At 40.6% G+C, this 17,297-nt stretch overlaps 1 protein-coding gene across 2 annotated transcripts in view; it reads right to left on the bottom strand.

Annotated features, from left to right (window-relative positions):
• Positions 1–464: 464 nt before the first annotated feature.
• The window catches only part of ngfra (nerve growth factor receptor a (TNFR superfamily, member 16)), a 29,402-nt gene continuing 12,569 nt past the window's right edge, over positions 465–17,297 (bottom strand). For both annotated transcript variants that reach the window (XM_006803007.3, XM_087839992.1), the window contains 3 exons: positions 12,326–12,566; positions 9,599–9,813; positions 465–4,151 (listed from right to left, as the gene is read on the bottom strand). In XM_006803007.3, the coding sequence (XP_006803070.2) occupies positions 4,099–4,151; positions 9,599–9,813; positions 12,326–12,566 (509 nt within the window). In that variant the 3' untranslated portion in view covers positions 465–4,098. The remainder of the gene's footprint in view (positions 4,152–9,598; positions 9,814–12,325; positions 12,567–17,297) is intronic.

Here is a 17,297-nt window from a genome sequence, read left to right as displayed (position 1 = left end):
AATGATCTGCAATTCATAAACTATTAAGACGCAGCGTTCTACCAGACAATAAAAGCATTTGCAAGCAGGCAATAATATATGCCAAACCGGATTATTAAGTCCATACATTCACCCATCTACAACTGTTGCATAATTTTTCATGTTTTTAAAGTGATGACAAAAAGTTATTACACTGAAATTAAATGTGGCAATTGTTCATTTTATTCTAATATCTTAATGCTTAAACATTGAAGCTTTATTAGTTTTCTTCCTTGTATTCTTTGAGCTACTCTAAGCTAATCAACAGCTGGCACAGGTTTCATATTTGCAAAACAGATCGCTTTTTAGCAAGCAGGTTTGCCAAGATCTCAAGCTCTTCCTTTAACCAATAATATTAACACCATATTTATCAATTCGTGTGAATATCATCAATCTCGGTGTAGCTACAAAGGCAGAGTAGACAAATAATGCAATGACATCTGTTTATTTTAATATGGATGTCCATTACACTTGCACATATTTTTGTTTTTATACATTTTCTAGGGTATTTTTCTTTCTTGTATCAACGCTAAGAAATTCACATTTACATAATGCATTTTACATTAGTAGGTTACTGCAGATGACATTCAGCTTTACTGGGACCAGGTCCTGATCTATCTGTATCAAGTAATAATATCACAGAGTATCACAGTGAACCTCCCCATAGACTTCATGTTACTGTAGATTACATATCTTGTTGCCTCTGTGATGGAGGTATGTGATCAAACTTACTGTACATGCAAAAAATCAGTACCGTAGAGCTGATTTCTATTGACAAATAGTATGTGTGAGCTTAAGAGTAGAAGTCCTGGGTGGCATGTTTATGCAATGCTACATGACCCTGTTAGTCGCCAGTATTTATAGCATGTTAACATATAGTATGTGTTCACTGGCAACCTATTTGTACTGTAAGTCTCTTTATACTGGTGCCAAGTTTATACAGTTTGCTTGCGTCTCCAAGGTTCATCTATAGTGCTGACTTCGATTTGCTAGAAACCTTCATTAGCTCTGAAAATATTTTTAAAAATACACAAAAAACACAAAATAAGTGGAAAAACTGCAAAAGAAAACTAGCCATACATCTGAACTCAAAGATACTGGACACTGTACACAGGCACTTGAACTGTGGTACACTCTTTGAGTGCATTCATATTATGTCTAATAAGTGCTACAAAATAACATCAGTTAGAAAAAATACAGATTCCAAAAGTGTAATATTGTTCATTCATACAAACAAACGGGAAAATGTAAAGACAAAAAAGAAAAATCAATTTACAACAAAAAACTTAGGGCTACTCAAACCTTATCCTTGAATTGGTCTTGCATATATTTCTGTTTATATTCAGGTTGTAGATTCCTACAGTGTGTCTCACTTTACAAGCTGTTAGAGTAACACGGAATAAGTCAGTTCAGGGTATATGAGTTCACTGCTGGAGGGCTGATTGGGCCTCAGGGGGATGCAGTCGTGGAGTAAGGGGTTTTTTTTACTTTCCTGTTAAGTCAACACTCTGGTCGCTCATACTGTAGCAGACTCTGCTTTAATGTCACTGCCAGAGCTAGGATCGGGATGACTCATACCGACTCTTACAATAGAGGAGTGAATCATACACTGTCTGTATGTGTGTGTGGTCACATGTCCGCACCGCATCAGCTGAGGAGGTGTGAGCAAAGGACAGCAGAGTTTTATTTGCTTCCATTCATTATGCTGCCGTGATTCATGAATCACAAGTGAAGAGAAAGTTTAATTGTCTTGAGCTGTTGGTGACCAGGTGATTGATGCATGCGGGATATAATGACTCACTTTCTCTGTCTTCTTCTCACTGTGTGACATTTCCTATCTGGTGGTCATTAAATTCGACAAGTTCTGCTAACAAGTAAACACATCCGCTTGTCCATAGATAATGGTATTACAAATAATCCCCGTTTAAAAGCCATGTGTCATCTCTTACATGTGAGGTTTCGTATGAAGCTAGGAGAAGTGATGTGTTTATTAGGGAACTTGGTACAGGTAGGTGAATTTTGTACCTTTGGCCAGAGCCAACCATTTCCCTGTTTTACAGTATTCATTCTAAGCTAAGCTAACTGGTCTCAGAGAGCATCATATTGAATGTTCAGATCTGACATTAGCAACAATCTTCTCATCAAAATATTCGTGAAAAAAGCAATCAAACTATTCTTTTAAATGATTTTGTTTCTAGATCCTGAATCTATATCAACCCGTGTCTTTCTAGCTACTTTACTTGTCTACTTAGCAGGTCTATTACACAACTTACAGATGATTCACACTAATTTTCTGAAGATCTCTTTATCATTTTATCCACACCACATTAAGAGGGACCCTGAGAAGATGCGTGCCCCTGAAGGAATGAATGCTAAAGCAATGCAGGTGAGCTCAGCTGCAATCTTTTGCAAGGTATCTATGTCAATTGCTTTTACAGCTACGTTAGGCAACAGGAGGGGGGCAGCATAAAAGTGGTCCTCCATGATAAAAGGTGTCACCCAGCTTTAGATGTGAGCCTGGACTAAGTGCTTTTATATCACCAGCCAATGTAGTAAATGTCAGCAGCCTCAGAGTGGGATAAAGGATTTGTAATGTGGCGTTGAGGCTTCAGCGAGGGCGTAGTCACCCCTCTGTTGTCCACGGCATTAATCCCAATGAGAGTGGAGCGGAGGGTAAATGAAGCTGAAACCCTGAGGTAATTACTACCTGCCTGTCAGGATGTCTCTCTAATGGGTCCCGTGTTGATGTGAGTGCCAGCGGCAAAGCATTAGCACCTCCACGCTGTTTATCAGACTCAGACAAAGCTGCATGAAAGACTGCAAGAGTGAGAATGTGAAGATGTAGTTGCTTGTGCAGATTATGAAATGAAAGTGTGCCTCTGAGGGTTGTCCCAATTTTCCACTCAGTAAGCGTAAATTGTTATAGATGGGATTCCTTGTTGCTGATTTTGTGTCCCAGATTCATTTAAACATCAGTTTAATGAGCACTGATGACGTAGTTTGTTGCTCATTAGACGGCTTCCCCTTCCCATCAGGCAAGTTAACTCATTGCAATGAGTCAGCAGAGCTCCACAATGCCGAGACGTCCCCCCTCACGTTGCACATCCAGGCTCCACGGAGGAGTGTGGAGGACCACTGCTGAATCAGCCATGTAGCTCAAGCCACAAAATTACCATAAACAGAAGATATACATTTGCGTATGTTGAATTAAAAGCGTGAAATTACCGACAGACAATCCTTTTTAGGTGCCGTAACGGAGGTTAGTTTGTGAGAGAAAGTCAGGAAGAAGCATCTCACTGAGGCAAAAAAAAAAACAAAACAGTTAACCTCTTTTTACAAATATGAGTCACTCGCATCAGTCGGCGTAGCCAATCTCAAACAATGACGCAGACTTTTTATACGACAACATGACATGAAACGCATCTGTGGTTAAATGATACAAGAGAAAGAAATTTCAGAAGAAGTTGGGAGTGACTCACGGCTCCCCTGTTGCTTTTCGTATCGCTGATGACAGTGGGGGTCTAATAGAGTGAATCTCGTGGAGAGAAGCAGAGGATTATCCAAGAGTGGGACGCCACAGAGCAAGATGTGAGACGGACAAGCTCCCTTTGTCTCTTCGATGCTCGTGAAAAAAGAGGGAATATAATGAAGTGGCTTTCTACCTATTTACCTATCAGGCATAGATGTTTCATTGCAAGTGATCATAAAATTTAAAGGTAAATGAAAAGCTTTGAGATGGATACGAGGTTCTAAACTGGCAGCTAGTGAGAATTATGTCATGTCATACTGGAATAGTCAGGTAATACAAGATGCACTGGCAAATATCTACCTATCTGTGTAACACAGGTTCAGATTTTGGTTGATATTGCCAAAGAGTGTCCAGGCACACTGTATGTGCATGGAGGAAGAGTCAGCGTGTGGCCCAAAGGTGCTGGGAGGTCCTTATCAGTCGAAATGTCGCTCTGTGGCAGCTTCAGATATAAATCAGAGTCAGTTTTTACATTCTGTGGCCGCCTGTCTTCCTTTTGGTCCACTGTTTAAGTCCCCACTGTCTTCTCCTTGTCTTGGGCCTCCGTCTCCTCAGACTTCAGGGGGAGGCGAGTCAGGCTGGGGACCCCCATCCACCCTAACCACTGCAGAAAAAGATAAGATATATGTCAGGCTGTGAAAAGAAGACACTGGTGGGGGTATTTTTTTAGTTGTAGAGCTCTTTTTTTATTATCTTGAAATTTCACTCATACCAACACTGTTTCTTGTGTCTCGCACTGAAAAGATCCTTGTTTTATCTTCTTCAAAAAGTTTCTTAATCACGAGGAAATGTTTCTAGTTACATCGCCCAGATGTTAAAGCTATCCATTCACCACAAAATAAACTACTTACTATAAGTCATGTAAAACCTCTAAAACTCTGGATAATCACACTCTACCCTGTAGAGGGCCCTATGGTGTCATCCACTCATTCAAGCTTGTTAAACTGGATCATTAGCTCCATGAGGATGGGAAACAAAGCTGATTGAGGGAAACCATGGAAACACCTTGGGAATGAAGACATAATTCTGAGAGGACCCCAAAGTCTGTGTCTTATCAATGCATCCTTGTGAAAGTGAACTACAGTACAACACAGTTTGAAGAATAGACTACCTATAGTGTCACTCTCCTCCTACAAAATCCTTTTCCAAACATCCTACTGCACTAAGAGCACTAAGATCGCTACATCCAGTTTCTCTGCTTCCTTTCTCCATCTACTCTGATTATGTCCAGCGGCAGTCCAAAGCACTCGTCTCTTCCTTCTGCTTAAACAGACACTCTACAGGCATCCTCAGTGACACAGAGCAGAAAGACTCTGACACTGGCCAGTGCCCAGCCATCTGTATCACGCACAAGTTCATGCACACAGACACACAGCGGCTTGCACCTGCACTTCTGCTTCAGTCCAACTGTTTCTGAACTGGCAATGCACCTCATTTCAGAGGCAGCATTGATAATAATAGCCACATGGCTGTTTTATAAAGTCCGACCTCATTCCGAGAATCAATACAAGCTGTCTTTCACTGAACCAGTTCAATCAGGTCTACTCTGAAACGTGAACTCCCCATCAGAGCGAAGCCTTGTTACTGACTCTTTTTTTTTTCCAATCAGAACATTCGGGGAATCCTGATTGGATCCAAAGCCACTGTTAAGCTTTGAAATTTGCCAATTGTGATTGTGATTTGTGGTTTCATGATTGTCACAAGAACTCAAAAGAAGAAGTTTAAACTCTTAAAGAAGTTTAAGAGTCAGTGTTTTACTATGTTCACATATATATATCTGTTTTTCTTTTGATAGTTTACAATCAAATAGCACTACTTATATTCATTTCAGAACTCATTTTATTTCATTTAAATCCATTTTCATTTTTTAGGGCACTTGAAAGGATACTACATATTTTTGTGTTTACTTGATTAACTAAACCCTGCATGAACACAGTCTTTTCTTCCTAAATTATAAACCTATTTGCTAAAATTGCCTGGTCCCTCTTTTTTGTATTTTTATTTGTCATCAGGCATTTGTGATAGCATATACCAAGCTGATGAATCTCCCTAGTCTCCCTTACTCTTTATCAAATATCTGCTTATGCACTTATGTCATGGGGCAAGATATTTGTACCCAATTGTGCATTTGCACAATGCCAACAACAGCCCATGGTGGGAGCAATAGAGTGAACTTATTTGCCAAAATACAACCTTGAACCTTAAGCTAGGCTCTGATCATAATTTAGATCTTTATAGCTTTTTTTTTTAATGTATCTGACTTTGTAAAGAATCACTGGTTTACAGAGCAGCAAGTCTTGCACCAGATGCCTGTTCTCTACACTGGAAGCCCCAGCTGGTGGTTGTCCCCAGAGGCTAATTCAAAAAACTAGTCACCAGGTTCCCAGCACTTCAGAAATTGTGAAATCTTTATCCTGGTGATAAAGGGAAGCTGAATATTAATCAGGACATTAGAGGGTGAATATTTAGTTTAGTTGTGAACTTATTTCCGAGACCTAATTGCTCCTTGATTGTGGATTTGACAAAAACAGATGAAATAATAAGACTCTGGCTTTGGGGGAAAAAAACAGCCTAAATCTTTGTTGATACCATCAAGTGTGTTGATTTGTTAAACCAACATCTTCAGGGTAATCAAACCACTTAACCAATTATTAAAGTAGTTTAGAATAATTGAATCAGTTAGTTGACTCATTGCAGCTCTACTGTGCACCGAATACATACTTATTTCACGCGGGGTGTCTGCTGCCTACTTCTATGCTCATTATTCAAATAACAACAGCAGTGAGAATACTTCCACCCAGAGAAGTTTTTGCAAACTTGCTAATGTGGGAGGATGACAACCAGTTATGAGTCATCGCTCTTGTTCTGCAAAAATTGCATTAGTGATTTGTAACATGACTCAGCTGCATTATTACTGTAACTTTCAGCTGTATAATGTTACAGAGTAAAGAACGTACTGCTGAGATTCTGCAGGTACCGTGGGCTCTCAAACGCAATCCCACATGTAAACCCAATGATGGAGGTGGACTGTCGTGATGCAATAAAGACTGTCGTCCCTCTGCGTTTTCAGCAAACCTTCTGTCAGTGGCTTTCATAGGAAGATTAAGCAGCATAAATCTGGGACTGTATATTTGCTACAGTGTTATTTTAGGTCAGTTTTGAAGCTCTAACGTCAAATTTCTACCCTTTCATCATCAGGTCTTTTGTTTTTTCCAATGACTCTGACAATCCTTTAAAAAAAATTTGACTGACACCTGCTTTGACTCAGTTTGTTGGGCAACGAGGTCTCGTTTAAATTTTAAACACATACAATCTGCACAATTCATAGGGGGAAGCAGGCAGTAAGCGAGGGAGAGTTCAGGGAGGGGCGCTGCACAGATGAGACGGTTCTTTTCAATTCAGATGAGCAGACAGAAATGAGGCTGAGGACCCTTCATCTTGGAGGTCTCACCCCTCGCCAGTGAATCATGCAGGGAATACCCTCATTGAGTGTGTCAGTCAAAGCGAGGGGACATTTTCAGTGCTCGGTTTCTGGTTTTAAAAGCCTCTTTGACTTGTTTTGACTGAAGCCGTTCCCATTACTTTAGCTACCAGTTAAATATGGTTCAGTGGAAACAGGAAACCCCCTGCGATTATCATGGATTTATGGCGCATATTCTCACCCCTTTGCTTTTTTTTACAGTCCCAGTTGGTTGTGTAAGAGCACACAACCCCCTGCACGAGCACATTTGCTGCCTTTTTAATGGCTTCCGCACCGACAGACGGTGGTAATGCCAATTAGCACGTGCTAAACACTGATACTACATCAGATTCGGAGCCCAGGCCTGGATCCCATCTCGTAACACCTGCTAATGAGCCAGTCCGTTAAAGAGGTGACGGTGTTAAGCAGGCAGTCATCCTCTCAATGAACCAATGCCAAACTTTGCCTCCAAAAGAAATTCCTTTCTTTTCTTCGACATACAGCGGGCTTCACATTTGTTGAGTGGAAGAATGAAAAGAGGTACTCAAACAAAACACAAGAACAAAATGAGCTTTTTCCAGGCCTCATTAGAATGTAATGGGGATCCTAGACCAGACACAGTGGTGCGGATTGTAGAAGCAAGGATTTGTCAGTTGTTTGTCTTCGCATACTATTATCCTTATTATAACAATTTCTTAATCTTTACACAATATGCTTTGGAAGGGAAAAATAAAACCCTGAGAAAGAACAGGACAAGCGAGAACAACTGAAAACAAGATCACAAGCGAACTTAAGACCTCTTCAGTAGAGGAAAAAACTCAGTCTTATATGTATAAATCAAATAAAAAAGCTAGTTTCATTTTGTAAGTGCTATTTGAGAATTGAAGGACGATGGATGGCTCAGTGTTGTGCAGAGGCCACTTCACATTCCCGGAGCACTTACTTTTATCCTCCAAGGCTCTTTTTTTCCAGACATTCAGTGACAATTCTCACCGAGCCTCGTTCATCGCATTTATATATTCAGTGCTATGCAGCAAATGAAATCACCTGATCTTATATTGATTTAAAAGGAGAATTAGATGGTCATAAAAGACTGGTATAATTTGAGATAACTGGACTCAAATATAGTAATAATTCAATGTTTGCATTTATATTTCTTGTACTGGTTAAGGGATGATACCAGCATTTGGGAGGGGGGGTGGGGGGTTAGCTATTGTGATCAAATCCCTCTAACATATTGATCCTGTAAAACATTGTCTTTACATGCAAAGCTTGATAATGAATTTGCTAAAAAGTACTGCTGTTCCCAACAATCAAAAACACATTTCAACATACACATTCATGCTGCTTTAACATATATAAATCTGCAAGTTAGTCCCCAAAATGCACAGATTTCTCCTGATCCAGTAACATTCCCTACAATCTAAAGTTCCCAGCTAATTTTGAAAATGTCACAGCTCTTTATTTAAAAAAAAAACAAGACTTTTTAACAATATTTATGCCTTTAGTAGGAAGCACAGAAATTCTGGCTTGCAGACGAAAATGGCAAAGCACTAGAAAAAAACTGTATACTCGGAGTTATCTTAATATATCTATATTAACAGTAATGAGATCTCAGACAAACAAACACACACACACAAAAAAAAGTTCATCTCTGCGTTTCTCCATCTTAATGCACTGCATTACAAGAAGTAAATTAAGGACATGGTAAATTGCTTTATAATAGATTAGTAAAGTGCATAATGTTGGTTCTAAGCCAGACATCATTTATTGAGTTCATCTTCCAAACAAACCTTTTAGATGTTGTCTGGCTTTCATGTCTGCATTGCACAATCTGTCCTAAAGACCTACACCAGAAACACTTCCCAAGTCCCCAGAGACAAATATATGGAGGAGTAGTGGTAAAGGCAAATACAGATCATACATATACAGTTACATACCCAGTCTATACATTCCTCCAATGTACTGACTGAGATGGAATCTGTGTCAAAATTCTGTCAACACTGAAATTTTTCACCTTGTTTTGACGGCAGGTTTCCTACAGAGCCGTAGTCTGTGCATTCCTTGAGTCTAATGCATCGTGAATACCTGTAAGACTTGGCCTCACCTACCTGCCTTTGGCAGCTAAATGTAGATTTTAGTCCTGCTGTTAGGTGATATACTGCTTTTGATCTCAATCCCGCAGAAATGTGTCTTCCCTCTGAGAGAAAAGCTTGCACAATGCTCAAAAAACACCACTACACACATTGATAAAATCTCAGTAGAATATCTTGATTTAATCGAGGTAGACTTTCCTTGGCACCGAAAGTAATACCACGTGAAGGAAAAAATGTATTCAGTCTGGGATGAGTCTAAGTTTCTGTGATGAGAGGCCAGGTTTTCATGGAGTGAAGCACCTTAGCTCCCATCAGGCTTATCATTTTATTAGAACACGGTCACGCAATTTCCACTTAATGCTTTCATGGAACTGGGAAATTGATTTGCAATAAGCAAGAGAGGACAGAAAGATAAAAGATGAAGCATTTTGGATACTTAAATACCCCTTTATCACACGGAAAGACTGAAAAGCTGGGATTAGGGTTTGAGCTTACCTATCTGTTCCTGTGTATGAGAGTGCGAAGGCTGAGGCTGGACTTCAGCCTGGGCCTGCTGCTGCTGTTGCTGCTGCTGTTGCTCCTGCAGACTCTGACTGTCCACTGAGATCCCGCTGTCACTGTGCAACTTCTCTCCTTCCGGCGTCACCATCTGGTTGTTTGTAGCTCCACGGTTATTAGCTGCCTGTTTGTTCTGTTTGCAGCTATTCCACCTGTGGAAAAGTAGCACATCAGATAAGATCCAGTGTGATAAAGATACAGTCATGGTTTTAAACTAAAACAAATCTTCTTTCATTAAAGCCAAAGGAGCTTGCAAAGAAAAGCGTCTGGACTTCTTTAAGTTACTTGAAGACGTTTCAGCTCTCATCCGAGAAGCTTCTTCAGTTCTAAGGTCAAATGGTGGGGAGTCACAGATTTAAACCTAGTGGGAGTTTCCCCCCACAGAGGGACAAAAGGACCCCCTGATGATCCTCTAATTGCCTGAGCCAAGGTGTGAAACTGGGTGTGGGTCCCAATCAGCCAGGGTTTCGGGTGAGTTCATTGTGAAACCTGGCCCCACCTTATCATGCGAATTCCTGAGGTCAGATGGCCCAGGATGTGAGTGGGCGTTAAGCCGTCTGGGGAGGGAACTCAAAACTGGATTATAGATGGCAGACAGTTGGTGTCGTAAACCACCGCCTCTGTTCAAAGATAGTCGCTCACTAAAGTATTACTTTTCTTTGGCTTTTTTTAAGCATTTCTAAAACCAGAAACACAAAAACAAAACTATCGAATGAACAAAATTATGTTCTTATCTTCTGTAATAGATAAACAGAAGTCAATAAGAGGTTAAGAGGGTGGCTTATCACCACATTATCAGCTACCTACATTGTGTTACATTGCAAATGGCCCTTTCAAGTCTCTATCTACAGTGTGGGATCTGATGTCCCAACGTTGGTGTTGTTCCTAAAACATCATATTTAACAATCTTCAGTGCAAATGATGAAACACGTTTTACCCACCGGATCCATTACAACCTGCTCCACTCTTTGTATTACCTCACCTGGTCTGTGAAAGCCTTCCTGCCTTAAAGTGTTTCTGTCTGGAAGTCTTTTCTCCCAGCACTGCATTCAAACTTCTCCCGCTACCATCTCATTAGCAGGATTAGTCAGTTGCAATGATGAAAGTTGCAACAACATTACTTATTATGCTGAAAGAACTACGACAACGCTAACACCCTAGAAATATCACCCTAAGATCCCAGCTGCTCTGCCCACTTTACTGGATATATTAGCTAAACACATTTAGTATTTAAGATCATTCTAATTCAAAAACCTAAAATGACAAATTAGTAAACTATATTTCTTATTTTACATCATCCTCAGAATTAATGGACTAACTAGCTCCACAGTCCTATGCAAAAAGAATATTTCCATTTCCATCTATTTCTGTTTCTTATTTGTGAATTACACAAACATTTAGTGTGATCGACATTATAAAGTCCAGATGGAGACAGCATTTTAAATCAGTTCATTGCAACGCATTAGTTAGCTAACTAGCTACAGCTTCTAACACCTTATAGAAATCCATTCACAGCTGTCGCTTCCACTTTCAAATTCAACAATTAATTTTATTTTCTGCAGTTTTGAGTTACTGTATTTTAAAGAGGCATGCCACAATTTGAAGTGAGCTCCAATGGTGACAGTTGATGTAAACTGTTTATGAAATTTGTGCTTTAAATTAGTAATTTATGTCCTTGTAAAACAACAAGTCTTAAGATGAGTAGTTTGTGTTTGACAGAATTGTTTAATTAAACAAATAGATGATATAGCTGCTAGAATGGAGTAACTTTCACTTGTATTTCTTCAGAAAATGCTATGGGCTTTAACAGTTAATCTGTCATCATTATCACTGTAAACTGCATAGTTATATTTTGTACTAAAATCTTAGAAAGCAGAATTATAATTAGTGCTATGAAAACAACTACAAGAAAAAGAAACACTAAATAAAATAAATATACAAAATACTATAAAAAAAAGAAATACAACCAAGTGTTCTTCTTGTAGAAGATAAAGTGATGTGAATCAGTAATTTAAATATTCATGAGGTATTTAGTGGTATCGTATAGTAAACACCTCTTCTTATAAAATACTGGGTGTTAAAGAAATTCATGTAATTTACAGTCTGTCTATGCATGTCAACAAGTACATGAGGTTATTAACCAGATGTGTGCGTGACTGTGCTGATAAATCTGGCACTCAAATTTCCTCTGGTCGGCACTTTTCAAACAATCAATGCCCTTAATGAGCTTGTTTACTTGCTTCAAATGTGTTATAGCCTGGGTTTGTATCTGTCTGTCTGAGTGCTTGCATGTGTGGTTGCACGTCCTCACTAACGTGTGTGTGTGTGAGAGAGCGAGAGCGAAAGAGAGACAGTAAGGGAGCGAGAGAGAGCTCTCTGAAGTATTAAGAGCTGAGTTTGGGTTTTTTTGTTATGGTGCGTTTTAGCACAAATGGCTTAAAGCCTCTTCAACCACAACTGGAATTAATATTCGACCAGCCACCTTACTACCACTTTTCAACCAGATGTTGCCTGGGGCAGATGTCGCTCCAAGCAACATCCAGACCACCATCATTGTTCACTCATTCTACACCAGGCAATATTTTTGAATACGTTGTAAAACCCAAATGAGCCAATATCCTTGACCATAGAGTTGCTTTTAATTATTTCTCTTCACAAACTGACCTCCTAAAGATGAGATAAGCGGCAAGACCCACCACCATGGCAGCCAGGATAGAGCAGTAGATAGGTATGAGGTTTTCATTGAGGCCGTGACCGAGGAAGCGAGGAGAACCAGCGCTGGACGTAGTCGTTTCTCCTCCTGGCAGTGGGCTGTCAGAGGCATCGGGAAGGAAGGGATCAGGGAGGGAGGATGAAGATATATCCAAATCGGAGGTAGGAATGACATCGGTGGGTAAACTAGGATCTATAAGGAAGAAAACAGAGAGACAGGAGCATTTATGAGACAGGAAACATGTTATTTAAACTGATTATATACAGCTATAGAAATAGAGCACAATTAAATTCTGGCCACATTGCAGGCTAAAAGAATATTTATTTCTGTCTCTGACTGTGTACTGCATGGAAGCTCCAAATTACCATGGCATTCATGTCCGTGATGAATGTAGGTAAACTTCTCACTACTGCCCTTTTGTTTTAAGTTGGCTCCACTGCGTCATTGCTGACAGGATTTTCAGAACATGATGCACTCTGAGCTCAATATTTTGAGGAGGCTGTGCCAGTGCCAGCATGGAGACTTTTCCCAGCTTTCTGCAACATTTACAGCGTTCACCATTTTAGTTTCACAGCAACACCACTTGTTGTTGCTATATATAGTTTATCATAAACCAAAGCACTGGAAAATTTTGCCCTGCTTGTAATGTTAAGGGGAGGACTGTATGAAAACTTCTGGGAAAATATTTTTATTCATCCATTACTGTCTAAAAAAGGAGAAATCCAAACATTACAAAAATAGAGATAAGTTCTCTGAGAACCGAGAAGTCATAGAAGTATATAGTATAATATACAAATTAACTTTATTCACTTCCTGTGTATGAATCAAAACCTTAATGTATTAATTTCATTGTATATGCAAGTCCCCAAGCAGATGTCTGGCGTGCTGCACTCATGTAGCAGCTGTTTCTGATAGACAGATGGGTTCTTCCTGAGTTGCTCTGTGCAGAAAGAAGGAATGCTCTTTAACTAAGGGGGTAAATATCCACCACCCACTACACACTCAGCTTTCCCCACACCAAGTTTGGGCCTTGCATGCCAGGTCTCCTCTCGCCACATCTCCATCTGTGTGATCCTTGCGCACTGCACAACATTGAGGCCATATGGTTTCTAGCTGAACAAAGTCTGGGGTTTTAGCGAGGTCATCATATTGAGTTTAGCCTTTGCTGAGGCCAGAGAAGCGAGAAGAGCACTGTGCTACTGGACGGGTCTGGTTTCTATCATAGCTATGTCTGTAAAGAAGTAATTTTCATAAATTGTCCTATTTCCTCTTTCGTTGTGAGCTCCATTAATTATTTCAATGTAATTTTCCATTTGGCAGCAGCTCCATGGCTTTGCTTCTTCTGAAAAAACAATGCATCCATCATATCTCTCCAACACTCCTGTCATATTATGCATTTGTTTTTAAAAGTTCTGCAAGTTACAAAGCAGCGATTCTGTTAGATGTCTGCAGAGAAGGTTACAGATTGTGCCTTCTGTCAAAGTGTGGTCGAGCAGGCCAAGTAAGAGGTCTGTCCAGGCAAATCTAAGACCCCTCTGAGCACAACAGCGGAGTGGTTAAGGAGTTGTGCAGCCTGGTTCAGATCTGAGCCAGTAATTCCCACCAGAACCTCAGGCTGCTCCTCATTAGCTTTGTCTTGCACTTGCAGGATTAACCCTGTGGAGACTCCTGGGGTTTCCTTCATGGCCAAACACCGGGACACTCTATCCGAAATACTTTCGGTGTCCCCTCTTTAGATGTTATGATTTTTTTAGGGCTGCTATCTGGTTTCCACGTATTATATTTCTGTGTTCTAAGCTTTTATCAATAAGTACAATATAACCTTTAAACGTGGTGTATTTGAAATCAGATATAACATCCTTTTTAAATAATAATTATATATAAAGAATTCAATTAAAATTTAAATAGAATTTATTCTAATGGCATAGTTATATTTAACCTAAAAAGAAAAAAAAACCTCCAACAGGTTTTGGCTTACAAGCCTTCATCAGGGTGTGAAACAGAGTACCAGCTGACCATCAGTCGTCTTTGGCAAATCTCTCATTTGAAGGCTCCACCATCTACAAGCTACTTTGCAACCCACCTCCCCTCTAGCTCGTACTTTAATAATATTAATGGATTGGATTTATATATCTCAGATTGGATTTTATGGATTTTTCAAGGCACCCAAAGCGCTTTACACTATTCATACACTCTCGCACTGGTGGAGGCAAAGCTACGGATGTAGCAGAGGCGACCAGGACGACCAGGACAGAGAGCCCAGGGATTGAACCGGCGACCTTCCGGTTACAGATGCGCTTCCCAACCCCCTGAGCCACAGTCACCCCATGGTTTAAATGCATGGTTTGAATGTATCAATATCATGTCATTTATATTCTGTATTATATGAATGTTGGATATTGAGTAAGGGAACAATCGTCCAGAAAAGACTGGTAATGGAAGGAAAACCACACCACATGATTGCTGTGACCGCTGATGTTAACAACACGAAAAAGATATTCAGTGGACCATGACAGCCAATAGCTGTCCTATTTCTTCTGATATAGCAAATACTCAGGTTTCTTCATGGTGACTTGTTGCATATATTGCATACGGATGATTCTTTTAATAGTTCATTTGCATCTTGATGGGCAATTTGTCTGGACTTTTTTTCTGTTTGTCATGAAGAGTCCATGTTGGTCTGTCTTTCTGCATGACTGTGGCGGGGCAGTTCTGTCGTAAGGGTATTGGGTTGCTGAAAAAGCAGGAAATATATTTCGTGGGACAGAAAAACAGAGCACAACAGAGCCATACTTAGAAACAGAAATAATGCAGAGACCTATTTAAAGCGGCACTATTGATTGGGATCTGTCTAAAAGGAGGGAGTGGAACATGGGTGTTTGTATTACATGCATTTCTTGACCTTTCCTGGGATGTAGTCAGGTTTCCTAAGCTCTGCCATACATCATCCGGCTAATGCAGGGATGGCTAATGGTATTAGCAATGCAACCTGAGCTCACTAATAGGACACATTTTGAATGGAAGGTGTGAAAGTGTGCAGATGGTCTAGGCTTATATACAGTTTGTCAAATAAGTTGCAATCCCTACACGTTTGTCTTCACACTGGCTTTTTAATCACGTCACTCTTCTGTAAGTACGCTTTGGTGCAAGCAGTGCTCCCTACATGCAGATGTATGCTTACAGTACGAGTCTCACCTAGGATTTGCTGTAAATCGTTTATCTCTTTCCGAGCCAAGGCGACAGCTCTCCTGGGAGCATCCTTTGCATAACTCTGACTCAACACATAAAGTACAGTGTGCTACGTCTTTATTGTGACTCCTTCATGCTCTCATTTCTATAGGTTGAAGAAAAAAAAACTCTGGCTGTAGACCAAAGGACAAATATAAGCCTGCAGAGGCTGCGTACACTAACTGGAACAGAGCAGGAGCTTAAAGGCAGCAGTGGAACTTTAACAATTTAATTTTCGGAGCAGAGGGTTTAAAACAATCGTGACGCTAAATAAAACTAACCCTGGATTTTATGAGCGTGGGCCTGTGTGTTCAGGGAGATGTGTTTATTAGTGGGGTGTGGACCAAAAGGGGAGGAAAAAAAAGATTGAATTTTTATGAGCCATTGAGGTCTTTATGGTGAAGTTAACCCCAGGGTCTTGAGCAGTGGTTGATGTCTTGACTGCTGCCAGTTCAGGGTGGAGACGAGCAACTATCAGGCGCAGAACACGCACAATGACCTCTTTATCAGCCACCAAACACTCTCCCTCTGTCTCAGCTCAGCTTCTATCTCAATTGCCTGCCGTGCACACATCTATCATACGCACACGTACTACGGACTATTCAAGTGAGCGCTCTGTCTTCTGTGAGGGGGGGTTAATAGGAAGAGTAGAGGGGAGGATAGACAGAGAGGCAGAGTGTTAGGAGAGAGGGAGGAGGGGGTACAGATGAACAGAGGAGCTGCTGTAAAGTGCTCTGATTAGCAGGAGTAATTATACTGCAGCAGTGGAGGCACTGAATGCACACTGGCCAACTTCCACCACTCCGCTCACCGAGCCACTTGAGGGCCACTGTGGGAAGAGATAGAAAGAGGGGGAGGAGAGAAGGTGATGAGCGTGGCGTGATGAGAGTGGGGGTAAAAAAGAGCAAAGAAGTCTGCTTTATCTGTGTTTTTAATCTTTCACTCCCCTTCTCTTGGAAAAGCTGTCGAACAGATGCTCAGCATTTCACGTTTAATGCAAACCTGCTCAACTGGAGACCGGACAACACCGTTTGGAAAAGCTATCTCAAGGCCAACAGGATCAAAGGTCTTCGATAAAATGTGGCGGAGGTGTTTACAGCTTCACATCAAAAAGGTTCACGCATGTGCAGCGTCTTTAATGAAAAACGTAGGAATAAAATCACACTTGGCAGGGGAAGAGTGTGCGCGCGTCATGTTAGCCTGCTATCAGTTGTATTGATTCGGGATGCTCATATAAAGCATTTGGGTGTCTGAAGTTGGAGACGACTAAGCTTGCATGCGTGTGTGTGTGTGTGTGTGTGTGTGTGTGTGTGTGTGTGTGTGTGTGTGTGTGTGTGTGTGTGTGTGTGTGTGTGTGTGTGTGTGTGTGTGTGTGTGTGTGTGCATACTGTAGTCAAGTGTGGGTGCTCATAGAGGTCACTCAGCGAAACCTGAGCACAAGTAGAAGAAATCCCTGGACTGATATCGACCCCTCTGCATAGAATACCAGCACAGCACATATGCTGCAGCCCTCTCTTTCTCTTTCTGACTCTGTCATTGTATCATGTAATTGACACTTGGTGACAGCTGGATATGAAGATCTGGGAACTTTAAAATGCTTTAATCACATCGTATTTACTGTATAAAACTAAGGCAGCGGGATAAGAATAAAATATAAAAATTCCTCTTGTAAAAATTACCAGTGAGGCACTTTCT

The sequence above is a fragment of the Neolamprologus brichardi genome, chromosome 4 (genome assembly GCF_056152115.1).
Source record: "Neolamprologus brichardi isolate AB-2024 chromosome 4, ASM5615211v1, whole genome shotgun sequence".
Lineage (NCBI taxonomy): Eukaryota > Metazoa > Chordata > Actinopteri > Cichliformes > Cichlidae > Neolamprologus > Neolamprologus brichardi.
The sequence above is the reverse complement of the archived record's forward strand: the minus strand, read 5'-3'. Positions and strand labels throughout refer to the sequence as shown.